The 14,544-nt window shown below is 39.7% G+C and overlaps 2 protein-coding genes across 2 annotated transcripts in view; one reads left to right on the top strand and one right to left on the bottom strand.

Moving 5' to 3' along the window:
• The window catches only part of STAG3 (STAG3 cohesin complex component), a 45,698-nt gene extending 41,782 nt beyond the window's left edge, over positions 1-3,916 (top strand). The window contains exons 28-31 of the mRNA XM_072398883.1: positions 564-796; positions 1,949-2,228; positions 3,236-3,314; positions 3,589-3,916. Of these exons, the coding sequence (XP_072254984.1) occupies positions 564-796; positions 1,949-2,228; positions 3,236-3,314; positions 3,589-3,636 (640 nt within the window). The 3' untranslated portion in view covers positions 3,637-3,916. The remainder of the gene's footprint in view (positions 1-563; positions 797-1,948; positions 2,229-3,235; positions 3,315-3,588) is intronic.
• Positions 3,917-5,092: 1,176 nt separating this feature from the next.
• The window catches only part of AP4M1 (adaptor related protein complex 4 subunit mu 1), a 16,268-nt gene continuing 6,816 nt past the window's right edge, over positions 5,093-14,544 (bottom strand). Inside the window, exons 7-16 of the mRNA XM_072399385.1 lie at positions 14,452-14,532; positions 13,569-13,631; positions 13,390-13,456; positions 12,717-12,770; positions 11,843-11,949; positions 10,406-10,497; positions 8,120-8,167; positions 7,966-8,016; positions 6,982-7,099; positions 5,093-5,726 (exon numbers count right to left, since the gene is read on the bottom strand). Coding sequence (XP_072255486.1) covers positions 5,529-5,726; positions 6,982-7,099; positions 7,966-8,016; positions 8,120-8,167; positions 10,406-10,497; positions 11,843-11,949; positions 12,717-12,770; positions 13,390-13,456; positions 13,569-13,631; positions 14,452-14,532 — 879 coding nt within the window. The 3' untranslated portion in view covers positions 5,093-5,528. The remainder of the gene's footprint in view (positions 5,727-6,981; positions 7,100-7,965; positions 8,017-8,119; positions 8,168-10,405; positions 10,498-11,842; positions 11,950-12,716; positions 12,771-13,389; positions 13,457-13,568; positions 13,632-14,451; positions 14,533-14,544) is intronic.

Here is a 14,544-nt window from a genome sequence, read left to right as displayed (position 1 = left end):
TTTTTTTTAACACATTTGTCGTATAGGACGCACTAACTTTTCCCCCTCAGTTTTGGGGAAGAAAAAGTGCGTCTTATATGGCAAAAAATACGGTACGAGTTTTCATTCTTATCAGTTCACATTTCCCAAAGAGAAGGTGCAATGCACCCCACACTGGACCCCAAATCCTTTCTTCTCTATCTCCTTCCAGAAGTTCTGCATGCAATTCCTATGATATTTTCCTTTTCACAACCCTTCTCCTGCACAAAGTTCTGTTCCATATTCTTTGTTACCCTACAGTAGTTTTCTGCTAGATTATTTTCTACATTTGGTTCAACACTATGCAACTTTAGAGGGCCAACCTTTCCCAGTGCCCAAGACATTTTTCTTTTTAGGCAGTGGGTTGAATAATTTTTTAAGCTTTGGGTTATAGGGTCATTATAAAATAGGTTTCAGTCACCGAAAGGGCTGTAGATGTTCTACCCTAATGTTATGTCATCTTGTCATTCTAAAAATGTCAGTTTGTGGATTTGGTATTTAATCTGTTTATACATTCTTATGTGGTACTCATGCATCATTTTCAGCCTGCAGTACTTTGATGAGATCTGTAAGCAATGCATCCCTTCTGATAAGGAGTACAGTGATGAGTACAGTGAAATCTGGGCTCCCCTTCAAGCTTACAAGAAATCTCTCAGCACGGACAATGAACCAGGAACCACAACACCCAGCCGTGCCGGCAGCCACAGAGGAAAGGACAGGAGGTCTGCTAGAATGCCTAGAACATCGCCACAAAGAAAAAAGAGGAGAACCACCAGGGGTAAGACAAAATAAAAGGTTATGCTGACTTCTAAATAAACAAATCCCAGTGGTGCAAAAAACTTCTATATATTGATTTTAGAGATAATTAGTTATGTAAAATATTAAATGTATTGGATTTATAACACCAAACACTGCTAAGAGTAGAGAACTGTGGGATATAAATAGGATCCAGAATGGAGTATGTCATGTATAGCACAATGTACTGAGTGGTTATCCCACCCTTCACCAAAACACACTAAGAACACCACCCTCCATGCACTCCTTTACACTTTGCATAATCACCGATCACATTTTGTAGCTGTCATAGGTGGATCCGTAGGCTATTACTTTGCCAGAGCCAGATCTGCATCCCCTTTTTCCTCCAGCTTGTCTGACACACAGCACCACCTACACTCTGTACATCTCTATCATCACTCTCCAAATGTTTGCCCTATTCACACTAAACTTTGTCATGTCAGAAGCACTGAAAGTATATAAATATTATTGCCACATTGTTAAGTATTCTACACACATCTCATGTTTTTCATAACAAGCCCCTGCTAAACTAATCGCTTTTTTTTAAGGATCCTTGGTAAATACAAATATAGAGATCCATGCCTAAGGCTGTGTACACATATCAGAATATTCTTGTCTGATAATCTCCTCAGGGCTGATATCAGGTGAGAATCTAACGTGTGTACAGTGCTCATCATTCATGAATCCATCTTCTATGAATGATCATAATGCACGTTAAGGGTGCAGCTCCGTCGTTCTCCCCTCTGCATAGAGCAGTCTTTTGGCGTTGGAAATGATTGTAAATGAACGATAATATTGAACGTGTGTACACAGCCACATGCAAACTACAATATGCTGGTTTTGTCTATCCTACTAGATATGGGGAATGATTATTCTATTTTTTATTTTATGAATTTAAAAAAAAACATAATAGTGCACAATGTGTCAGACAATGGGATCTATAAATGCATGAAAAATACTGGCAGCAAAGTGATATTATGTAAAGGGCACCACTTGAATCTTTGATTCTCACAATGATCAAGATGAAATTGTGCGGGGTATTGTATGCACACAGTAAGCCTTTTATTCTGCTTGCTGTAAAGGTAAATATCACTACATTGATTTATTGTGAGCATTGCTGTCTGTCTTTAAACAGATTATTTACAAGATTCAAGCAGTGTTGTGGGTGAAGCGCGAAAAGGCGGGCCAATACTGACCTCCACTATGCTGCAAGAGAGGAGCGAAGTTTCAAGTCCAATAAGAGGAAAAGAGAATGAGGAGTCAGATTCTGATTTCGATATGAGGTCTGCAAAGCAGTTAAATTCTCTTTATTTGTTTTGTTTATATTTTGTTTGCATTCCTTGGGGCCTTTATTATGGGACCCTGCCTGGTTACAACTCCATCATCCATGCTCAATGTTCTCCCTGTCAGGGACTGTAACACATGGCAGCAAAGGCCTGCCTGTACCAACATGGCCTCCTTCACATACACAGACATGGGGCAGTACAAGATATGCTTTCAGAGTTTGTTGTTCTTCAGTGTAATATGGAAAAATAATATCTGTATACTGGTCATAAATACTTTACTAAAGAGCATTTAGTTGAATCATTCAACTCACTAAAAACCTCCTTTTTTTTTTTTTTTTTTTTTTTTTTTTTTTTGTAGAGATTTTCTTGGGACACACAAGGAAGTGAGAGAAAAGTCCTAGTCAGGAACATCATCTGCACTGCCCAGCATCATGCACAGGTGAGTTACTTGCCAAAATCAGGAATTTTAGGGTGAAATTGAAAATTAAGATGTTCCTTGCACTAATTACGTTGCTGCATAAAGTGTGTAAGTGTTCGTACCTCTTTAAACTCAAATTTAAAAATGAAGTGCAAACACTTCTCTGAACCATTGTTTAGAAAGTGGCAACTACCACGTCCCTCGATTTACTACTAGTGAAAATCTTTGCAGCAGCAGCAAATGCTATTTGCTGGGATTCTGTATTTACATACCCAACAGTCCAATAAACATTGAAAAATGTGAAAGATTTCAAACATTGATTTCCTCTACTTATGGAGGTCATAGTCTTTGTATCTGTTTTGAGCTGTGGGCTTATATCAGTTGCCTCAGTTTGCAATGTCCGGTGCACTGTATACCTTCTGACTTGGATTTGACCCGCTTTAAGCAAATTTTACACTGCCCTAGACATGCATAGGAATAAAAAGTAACTTTAAAGGAACAAAAACCCATCTGGGCATACCCCTACAGTTTCTGCAGTAGAATCCTGCATCCCCAGACAGAACCACTGGTTGTGTGTCTTATTGTACTACAATAGTAAAACTGTATTTACTGTGTGAGGTAAGTTTAAAATATATTAAAAACAAACTATTTGTATATTAATTGTTACTTGTAAGTAAAGGTAATTGTTTTGACTCGCCTCATTTTTTGTGTTCCACAGCCTCAGCCTGATGGAAGAAGAAGAAGAAATGGTGATTGAAGATATACAGAGCAGCGCCGGGTCAACAGCTGGAGAGGAGGTGAGATATACAGTATCTTTATATTAGCAACTGTGCCGCTTTCTGACCATAGATCAATGTTTCTCAACTAGGGTTCCTCCAGAGGTAGCTAGGGGGTCCCTACATAAAAACTGATCTAGTTATAAAGATTAGCCTGTAATAATTATCCTTCCTGTGCAGCTGACATCTTTCATACACTTCTGTGTGTTTGGACAGCCTTACGGTATAGAATCTTCTACTCTTTATATATTATTTCTCATGTAACTTTTTTCATTTATTTTTTTAAAACATACAGCTTTTTCCTGACTTGTTGGATTCCGATCTCCTGGAAAATGAAGAGTGACTAATACGGTATTCTTCTCCAGTTCTATATGGTGACACAAATCCATCCTGACAGGGACGTTTTGTAGTATCCAGCTCCAAGGTAGATATAGAACGCTGTGACATTTCTACTCATTTCTGCTGTATGCAGTTATATAATACAGCAGATTGTTTTCTTTTCTGCACTTTTTGGAAGCCTTGTTATGGTTCAACATTACAAAAAGTTCATGGTTTTCATTTGGTAAAGTGATGAAAATGTTAACAAAAATTTTTCTGAATAAAAATTTAGAGATTGATATTTACTTTATTTACCTTTTTATAGCACCAGCATATATTGTAGCGCTTTTTACATACCATTATTTTTCATAACAGAGAGCATGTCCCAATGATGAGTTATTTATCATCATTTACCTTCATAGCACCAGCATATATGGTAGCACTTTTTACATAACATAGAGCATATCCCACTTATGAGCTTGTACGCCAATGACCCCACTCCAATCACAGAATTTGAAGAATTAGTAGTCCTCTTATTTTGTGATTTGGATTTTACGATGAAGCTGGAGCAAATGCAGACAAAACAGACAGAATATTCAGATAAGGTGTTTGATAAGAAATACACCCAGCAAGCATAGGTACAAGGCAGGAGTGCCAATCACTTGGCCATAGCACAGAGGTATCTACAGAGTACCTACATGATTATGACATTGTCTGCCAGATCAGCCAACTATGCAAACATTCTACAATCCTAAAATCAATGTCTAGGTCTTATCGCTAGAAAATGTTATAGCCTCCGCCTGTGCAGTAATCTGTTAATAGTAATGCTAAATACTGATCTCAGAAGGAGCATTACCTGCCTGTATTCCCGCTATAGGGCAGTGAATTCATTCATAGTGAACAGGATTCAAGGAAACTGGTTTACAGACCAGCACTCAAAAAATGTTTCCATTGGAACAATATCCTTTAAAAAATCATGTGATGAGAAATTCTTAACCATCCACTGCTGCCATTGGCATCAATTCTTTCATCATGGTTGCTGCAGATTGTTTCTTGGTCAATGAATGAAAATATGAAAGGCAAAAGTTACAAAATGGCCAAGCAACTGGTAAAAACAGTGACTGCTTACATATAAAGCAAAAGACATAAACAGTTGTATTTTACATTACATACATAGTAAAGCTCTCCAAGACTAGAGGAAGTAGATTATAATGGGGGATCATGGGTGATTTAGCAAACCTGGAATGGATTTGCTAACATTGTTTGCTATTAGTTCGGAAATGTTTTCAGTTCTGGACCGGATTGGATCTGATTTTTTTTTGTATCATGGGTGAATCTGAATCACTCAGGTTCACCAATGGTACTCTGGTTCTCCAGTCCTTGAGAGCGTCTCATAAATCAGACTAATTGTGTCCAGTATTTCTGCAGCAGAATGCAAACAACAACAAAATATAGATTTATAAATGAAACAAATTACTAAATTATTCCAGCATAGATCTTACCCCAGAGTTACTTTATTTTTTATAAATTAGAAATACAGTATCATTACAAGCATGCTCAGATGTCTGGATCCCCTTTAGTGGCCAGCAATTAGTGTAGCAACGTAGTAGTGTAATGTAAGGAAAATTTCCTTCCACACTTGGATAGTCTTTTTAGGGCTCCTCTTCCCATCCTGCACCACTGCTGACACTTTACCGCAGCAAAGCGGTCACTGAATTATTAGACTCTGTATTTATATCAAGATGTTCGAAGCCGTTCAAGTTCACCATGCCAACATCACAATATTAAGATCAGTCTCATCGCCACAACATGGTACGGCTTGGAATCAATCATTCGAGCAATGGTCAGGCAAGCCGGGCAACAGAAACCAGATACCTGGCACTGAATCAGATGCACCGTTGTGAATTCTGCACACGTCTACCCGAGCCGTACACTGTACGAATCACTTTGGGTCAGATAACGAACCCAAGTGTGGATGGCGGTTGGACGTTCATTTCTGAGCCTAAGAAATCGGATCTGAAGGCCAGAACTGGTATGGGAAGGAATCTGAAAAGATAGATTCACAGGAGGCAGATCCAGAACAGAGGGGAGGGAGACACATCCAGATACATCCACCTGTAGGAGAGAAACAAAGCTAAAGTGGAGCTTCAAATGCAGCTACCTAAAAAGCACTGCCCTAGTCATGTTGTAGTATTTGTCACCTGTATCTAATACTCCAACCCATACTATGTAGGATATAAACAGCGTGCTGCTTTATCACTGGTTAAATAACTTTATTGAGTTTGCAAGCAGCTCTTAATTATTCAAAGGTTTCCCATGTTTCACCAAACATGCAACAGAAGGGAGCTTGGAGTTGGCCACTCGTAATATAATATGAGATAACCGTAAATTACACATCTACCTTTGTATACCGGCTTCAAAGCATTCCTCTCACGCAACATTTCATTCTTTTGCTGACAAACATCCCATCCTTAAAGCAGCCCTGTCACATACTTAAAATTGCCAATTCTGTGCCTATAAGGACATGAGCAAATGCAATCTTCATCTGCTGCTTGTGCAGTGTAATGCTGGAGAAGTTTCCTGGATCTAACACTACTGGGAGGAGTGTTGATCTTCTGCAGTTCTTCCCACTGACCCCCTTATGACTACTACCGTGTTTCCCCGAAAATAAGACACTGTCTTATATTTTTTTGGGCTTCCAAAAACACACTAGGTCTTATTTTCAGGGTAGGTCTTATATACTTTTTTTAATGAAAAAAAAACACTTACCATATTCATGTAGAACAATGTACATTTGAGAGTTTTATATGGTGACCCAATTGTAAATTAAACTCTTCATTGATTCATTGCTACCAGTATTGGTTACTGAATTCAGCATTTCTCTTCTTGCACTGTTACTGTATTAAATCAGCCAGCTTGTCCTTACAAACCTAAAATCAGCACAAAATGTGGCTGGGGCAATGATTGCTCACATTTTTATTTTATTTTTTTATTTTTATACCGTAATTGACGCGAGCCGAGTTCCTGGCTTCTGACAGGCGAAGTGCATGTAATATCACTCCGCCTGTGACAGGAGCCGGAACTACAAGACAAGCATCGGCTTGTGCGGCTCCGGAGTGTGTACGCCCGCTGTCTCCCGCTCGGTGAGTTTTTTTTTTTTTTCTACTAGGTCTTATTTTCGGGGTAGGTCTTATTTTCGGGGAAACACGGTATGTCCTTTAGGGAGTATTTACTTATTTACAAGAACATAGTTTACTGGCAGTATTAGTTATGTGACAGGGTCCCTTATAAGGTTGGCCTGTTTGTACATCTTCAAATCTTGTGCATGAAATAGAGAAGCGTAAATTTCAAAACTGAGCTGAGGAGTTACCTTGAAGAGTGCAGAAAGCTGGCTCCCTCCTCCAATTCTTGGAATATTCCATGTCATTGTCTGTGTGCTCAGTGACATCTCCGCATTTTGATCTGGACTGCTGAGTTCCTGAGAAACACTGAAAAAAAAGTCTGAAAATTACTGTAGTTCCTAAAAGGTTGGTTTATGTAATGATTGCATTTCATTGTTGGAAACCTATACTGATCAAAGCATTAGAAGTACCTGCCCAATATTGTGAAGGCCCCTCCTCTTATGCCACTAAAACAAGCATGGAGACCACAAGTCCCCTGAAGGTGTTGAGTGCTATCTGGCATCATGATATTACCATCTGGTCCTATCAGTCACACTGCGCCATTGGTCTACCTTATTCTTAAAAAGCATCATACTGCCATTGATTACTCGAATAAACTTTACACATGTACCCAACCATCCATGTGATTAAAAGGAAAACATAATAAGACCAGTCTATTTTTTTTTTGGTCCAGTTCTGATACATTCCTATCGCAGGTGCTTTCAGCAGTAGACTTTTCATTATGGGCACTCTTTGTGGTCTCCAGCTAAGCTGCACTGCATTGTGTGTTCTGTTACTTTCCCTCACAGCCAGCATTACTTTTTTCTTGGGCTTGCCATAAGCTCTTGACCCTTTCCCAAACCTAAGGAGCCCATGACCCTGTCATCAATTTACTAGTTGTCCTTTCCTTGCACTGCTAACCACTGCATATCAGGAACAGCCCATAAGAGACATACTCTGACCCTGTCATCCAGCCATCACAATTTGGATAATCACAATCACAATTTTGGATCCTTTTGTTTGTCCATTTCCTTTTCTTTCAAGAATCACCATCACAAACTGACTGTTCACTTGCTGCCTAAAATATCCCCCCTTGTCATGTCATCAGATCATCAATGTTATCACTTCACCTGTCAGTGGATTTAATATTTTGGCAGATCAATATGTGTAAAGGGTGTTTGCTGGAGACTTACCTGCTGGCTCCCTTAGGCACTGGTACTTGCACACGTATGTTGATTGCCTGGCTGGAAATACAAACACAAAAAGCCTGGTAGGTACATTCCATCTTTATAGCTACTGAGTTTATTTTTAAGCTTTGTTTTTAAACCTGATTAATTTATTTCTTACCTCTTGGGGCTGAGATCACAACGCAGCTTCAAGAAAATTCGTAGGCGGCTGGAAAAGAACATATTTTATTTATGTACACAGTCTGATCATTTGAAGCATTTTTCTGTAATTGACAAAGTTTTCAGTCTACCTGGGAAGTTTCCTTTCTTAACCACCTGAGCGTTACACTGAGGTCTAGATTTCTGTACCAAAAATGTTCCACTGTTTTTCATGAAATTTTTTTTTTTAAATTGTAGACCTGTAACTTACAGAAATATGTCCGAACAAGGGTCTAGTAGATAGGAACACGAACACGACGCTGGATGAGCACAGCGGGACCAGGTAAGTGGGGATTTTAATGTACGGAAAATCTCGGGGTTAACCAAAATAGCACTTTTTTTTAGCCCATACCAAGGTCGGGCTTAACGGTCGGGAGGTTAAACAAAATGCAGAACGCTTTTTCGGCTTTTGCCAAAAGTATATGAACCTTTTGCCCAGTATATAGTGCATGGATGCTGATAAAAACTATGGGGCTATTCCATTAGGAACAACTGGTATAAACTGTAGGGATGCACCTAATAGTGAAAAAAATTCCTTACATATCTTAGTGAAATATCCCGATAACCTGGGTTTTAGGAAACCCATAATGACTGAAATACTAAAATTCCCCTGTGCTGACTTGTTTTAAAGAGGTTTAGGCTTGAGGGAGGTTATCCTCATCCTGCTTGTAGCACCATACTGGAACAAGTATCCAAGATGGTACTGCAATCTTCACTGGCTGCAAGCCTCTTCCATGTCTTATTTACCCCCCATATTCAGAACATTTTGGGGTCCTGTCACGTTCACCTGCGCAACATCGCCAAAATTCGCCCTTACCTGTCCCCAGAGACCAAACTCCTTGTACATACTCATCATCTCTAGTCTGGATTACTGTAACCTCCTCCTCTCTGATATTCCACTAACCTGACTCTCTCCTCTACAATTCGTTATGAATGCTGCAGCCAGACTTATCCATCCTTCCCACTGCTCTTCTTTTGCTGCATCTCTCTGTAGTTCTCTTCATTGTCTTCCATTTAAAATCAAATTCAAGCTGTGCTTTCCCTTCAAATCCCCCCACAGTTCTTGTCACAGTTCTTGTCCAACTTACCTTTCTGACCTGACCTTTTCTGACCCCCCCCAGCTGCTTTCATCACCCCTCCAATGACCTAATGACTTCCTCACTCATAACCTCATCACATGCACAGCTCCAAGACTTTTCTAGAGCTACCCCAACTCTCTGGAATGGTCTTTCTCGTCCTATTCGGCTTGCTCCTACTTTCTGCTTATTGAGAATCTTTTCAAACTTGCCTACCCGTCTCCTAAACTCTCACTATTTCCCATCATTCCATAGCCCCCCTTCTATTGTGTGTTACTTCCCCCACTTCCAAGATTGTAAGCTCTTTGAAACAGGGTCCTCTCCTCCTCCTGCGTCACTGTCTGTCATTTGCAACCTCTATTTAATGTACAGTGCTGCGTAATATGTTGGCACTATATAAATACTGTTTATTATTATTATCCTTATTAATAATAATAATAATAATAATGTTAGTGACTCCTTAGGCCGGAAAACACTGGCAATCCCTGCAGCCTGCACCTCCTACAAGTACACTGGCAATGGCACAATGAATATATCTATCCTGATCCCTATAAATGCACATTACTACCATCTGCCAAACACCCTTTAATGACTGGGCATAAGAAAGAGTTTCTAATACACATGGATTTAGTTCTGTATGCCCTGGACCTCTGACTGGATAATCTTGGTCGTGACACACACTTCTAAATCATACCTTTATTTTTATGATTAGCCTGTTCTATAATAAGACCTTCTCATCAGTCTGTCTGTACCCCAAAGGAATGGACATTCTAAAGTTCTAGCCAATGTCACATACAGTATAACATTTATATATTACTGATACCACTCTCTAATGGTTGATGGAGAACTCCACGTTGTTCCTACCCAGGTCATCTCAGAGTTTTCTTTTTTCCTGCATGCTTGTAACCTTATTGACATACAAAACCAATGCAGTAAACCTAAGAATGTCAGGGATTTCATATGCATGCCCGCAGTATATACTGGGCAGGATTATGGGAGGGAGAATACTGTTGTGATGGTTGCAAAAAATTTCACATAATCTCAGATCAAATCATCTGATCTCATTTAATTGCTAAATTACAAAATATCCTGAGCTGCAATTTTTATGTCTTTATTATCCAGCCCATTACTATTCTTTATACAGAACTAAGAACTTAATTATGTTGCTTTACCTGCTCCCGGGGTCTCTCTCCACACTGGGGAACAAGTGAAAAGGGAGGGAGGTGCTGAGACCATCAGAGATTTGATACTGCATCACTGTCAGCTAGAGGAAAGAGAGGAAAATGTTAACATAAATACAACTAAGAAGCTCCAACTATAAAAATAAGTTTCAAGTCTTGTGATCTCCCTGTTATGCAAATATTTCTGCCTTCCAGGGTATATAAAATCTCCAAAAATGATCCACGTTCCTGCTGCCCAAGTCCCAATTGGCAGAGTTTCTCAACCAGGGTTCCTCCAGAGCTTGTTAGGAGTTCCTTTGTGCCACACTAATATACTATGAGCTGTGGATATAACAATTATAACGAGTCCCTCAAGCCCTGGAAGTCATTTTAAAAGTTCCCCTATGCTAAAAATGTCAAGAAACACTGGTATAGTGGGCAGGGGTTATTATTTGCTTCCCCATGGCACCCGAAGGCTCTGCAAGTTACTCGGTAAACTACATCTCCCGTAATAGTTTTGTCATTTGGAAGTAGTTATGAGTGATGGAGGGATCAGACAATACTTAGCAGGGATGGGTGCTGTGTAAAGCTGACTGACAAGCTTGGAGAAGCTGAAATCCCATCCTCCTGTGACATCGTTCTATCATACTTCAGTTCCAGACAATACAAAAATGACAACAGGGCATTGTAGTGCCGCAGGGTTGTCCCGACTACAGGAAGGGACCAAGTTTAGGATGACCGGATTAAAAGTAGATTTTTCAAACGGAGAGTTGCCTAAAAGTGCTGACAGCTATGAAGTTGTAATAGTGATGCTGAATAGTTTGTGTTCAACATTAAGGCTAGAGACACACTGAGTTGCAGCATGTGCAGCATGCGTGAATTAGTTCATATAGTTTACCCTTCAGAACACATAATGCTGCAGTTCATAGATCAGAGGAAGGATAGGGATGCGTGAGTATTGAAAATGTATAGGTGAGAATAAATGATTAAGCTGAGATGAGATGATCTGGTATTCTTTATTGAATATAAACTGAGATTTAATAGCACTGTGAAAAATATACCTTGCCTTTAAATATTACAAACAAATATGTGCATGCATGTGTGTCTAAACAATGAGCCTCCAAGCTGTATATCTGCAGTGAAGACTCCGAAGTTTTGGAGTGAGATTTAGTAATGTCTCTGCTCGTTTTTTATGCTTCTCCTTGCTTAATAGAAAGTTGTCTGCAACTGAGAACCTGCAGTACAAGGATTTCTGTGCTTCATCTATTCTGTGTATCTGTGTCAGCAAATGCTGAATTTTCAAATTGAATTTGCAGCATGCCTGTGGGCAGCGGGTGACTAGCTGGAAGCTCAGTAACTAGAATTAGTGGCCAATAATATTATATATATATATATATATATATATATAGTTATGAAGATTTTGTCTCTACCAGTTATTGGTACACTCACCTCTCCCTGAGGTGGAAGGACTTTCAGGATCCGACTGATCTCGAACTCATCCAGCTTTACAGATTCATGAAACTGACAGCTGTCCACCCGCACTGCTGAACCGTATCCTATATAAATATATAAGAAAAGAATAATGACAAAGTGACCGGCATTGTAACAAATCATCTGGCAGATATACAGTGACGCTACCTAGTGGTGTCTTTGCGTACCTGCAACAGATTTAAGTCCCACCTGAATGCTGGGCAGTTCTGATAGGCCAAAGCTTTGCCAAATGGTAATGTCTAAGCATTATTAGATTGGCATGAGGCAGCCAATCATTGATGGGCCCGACTATTTAAATATCACCAATGTGTTTCTCTAAACCAGTGTTTCTCAAACTTTTTAACATGGGGGAACCCTTGAAATAACTTTCAGGTCCTCATGAAACCCCGGCTATAATTACTATATCACCAGCTCATAGTACATTAGTGGTAATTTTATTTTCTACACTGCTGGCCAGTGGGAAGCCTGCCGCCTTTTCAAATAGCCAAAGAGATCATTGGTGTCAGTTAAACTGACCTGATCTTTGGGCTGCTGAAATCACAGCTGAACCACTGACTTCCGCCACCGTCATTCTCCATCGGGCTGCTACCAGTGTAATACTACATGAAGAGTGTCACCAGAGGATGCAGTCCGGTGCCAAAAGGAAGTAAAAACTGCACCCCAACCTCACCGCCAGTCTGAACATTGAGCTTTGTTGTCACTGCAATCTTATGTAGTGATGTGACTATGGACTTTGTACAGTGCTGCGTAATATGTCGGTGCTATATAATTACTGTGTAATAATAATGTTTTCTGAATGTCTGAAATAATTATATACATAAAAATCACAAACCTCTTAATTCTGAGCTCCCAACACAAAATTCTTCACTCACCCCAATTCTCAGCTCTGAAAAACAAAAAGAAATAGTTAAAATCTCCATTGAAAATTGCACACATAACAGGCCTGATTAAGTAAAACTCTCTGTGACTAGAGAAGATAAACTATGATAGATAGACTCATTCCAGGTTTGCTGGATTACCCAGGTTCTCCCATGATAGTCTATCTTCTCTTGTCCTGAAGCACTTTGGTGTGGTACAATGAAGCTGTTATACATTGCATATAATGCAGTTTTGTTAGCTTTTTGTGTTTTACCTGTGCCAGAAATGAACAGTAAAAGAGACCAGTCCATTGTACTATTTGTAAGGAAAGGTCATTTTTCCAGCTTACCACCCGGTTTATTACCCTATTACCCAATTGCTTTCAGTGTCACAGGATCAAAGGAAAACAACGGTATGCCAAAGAATGTAATTATTTCAAATAGGAACTTTAGGCAAGCAGCTTAGTTCATGGATACTGTTTTACCTTCCTAAGGATTTGTAATTCTTGATAAACATTCTTGTGATAGAAGCAATTAAATGGAGTAAAGAAGAATGAGTTGGAAAGGTATGCAGGAGAGGAAAGGGGTTAGTATTGTGCTAAAGTGAACGTGTATTTTGCTCTTCATTCAGAAGACAAGTCTACTAACCGGAGCAGTTTGGGTAGAAACTTTTCAGTCGCAGTTCACCCTGGACATCAGCTTTCAACAGCGTACCCTGTAAAAATAAAAAATAGACTAATCAACATTTAATTCATGATAAAATTAGGTAAGACAGCAACTTGTACTCAATCCTTTTAATAAAAAAAATCTAAATGAAGATTACTCACGTTGGGGCCGATGGCCACCGTCATGCGCTCTATGACATCCAGGAAGATCTCATTCTGCTCACTCTGGTATGGAGGAGAAAACAGGGATTTAATACAGCGGAACATTCCTTATTCAGTGATCACTCACATCCACAGATGTAAGTAGGCGTAACAGACAAGGACTACGGCATAGCAACAAGATACAATGATAAAGCAACTTCAACTGAACTGAAAACTTTTTATTCGTGCAAATATAAATTGCGATTGGGATCTGCACAGTGCTATGTCCAGGTCAACTAACCATGTCACCATATCATGACTTCATGGAGCTTACACAGGGCTGAGAACTCTCATCACCCATGCTGGGTGCCCAAATCACCAATTGCACTAGAATTACCATGCAGGAGAAAGAAGAGGACGGGGAATGTGATGTCACTGCTTCTCTGAAGAATGAAGCAGCTTAGAAGTCAAGACAAAGTAAGGTAAAACTACTGTTGCAAGTGAACCTGACCTATATTTCTCCACAGGCACATAACTGGTTCACTTTAACCTCAACCTCACCATCAAACCCCAGAGTCATAAAATTTAACGTAACGCCTAAACTTTACACTGTTACTGACACAATAGACAACTACATTCCTAAAAACTGGAAAGCCTCTTGTGCAGCATTGTGCTTGATTATCATTGGCTGTCATTAATGATAGGAAGAGCCGGGGAGGGATTCACCTGTATGTGACTATCCCCACCACCTGTTGACGCTAAAAGACGACCAACCGTTATGTCGCTCTGAGGGTGATGGTTTAAAATGAACCGCGATTCACATTTATTCTTATTCACGAATACCCCAAACTACAAATTCCATTACTAGGCTCTGAACTCTGCTGGTTAGATGAACCAAACTCACCAGCTGGTGTCGGGAGGAGAGGACAGGCCGACTGGAAGCTGAACTGGGCGCCACTTTGCTTTGTTGAGTTTCGGCTCCAAACTGAGGAGAAGA

This window comes from Pyxicephalus adspersus, chromosome 2, assembly GCF_032062135.1.
Source record: "Pyxicephalus adspersus chromosome 2, UCB_Pads_2.0, whole genome shotgun sequence".
Taxonomy (NCBI): Eukaryota; Metazoa; Chordata; class Amphibia; order Anura; family Pyxicephalidae; genus Pyxicephalus; species Pyxicephalus adspersus.
Note: the sequence above shows the minus strand (reverse complement) of the source record. Positions and strands in the feature narration are given on the sequence as shown.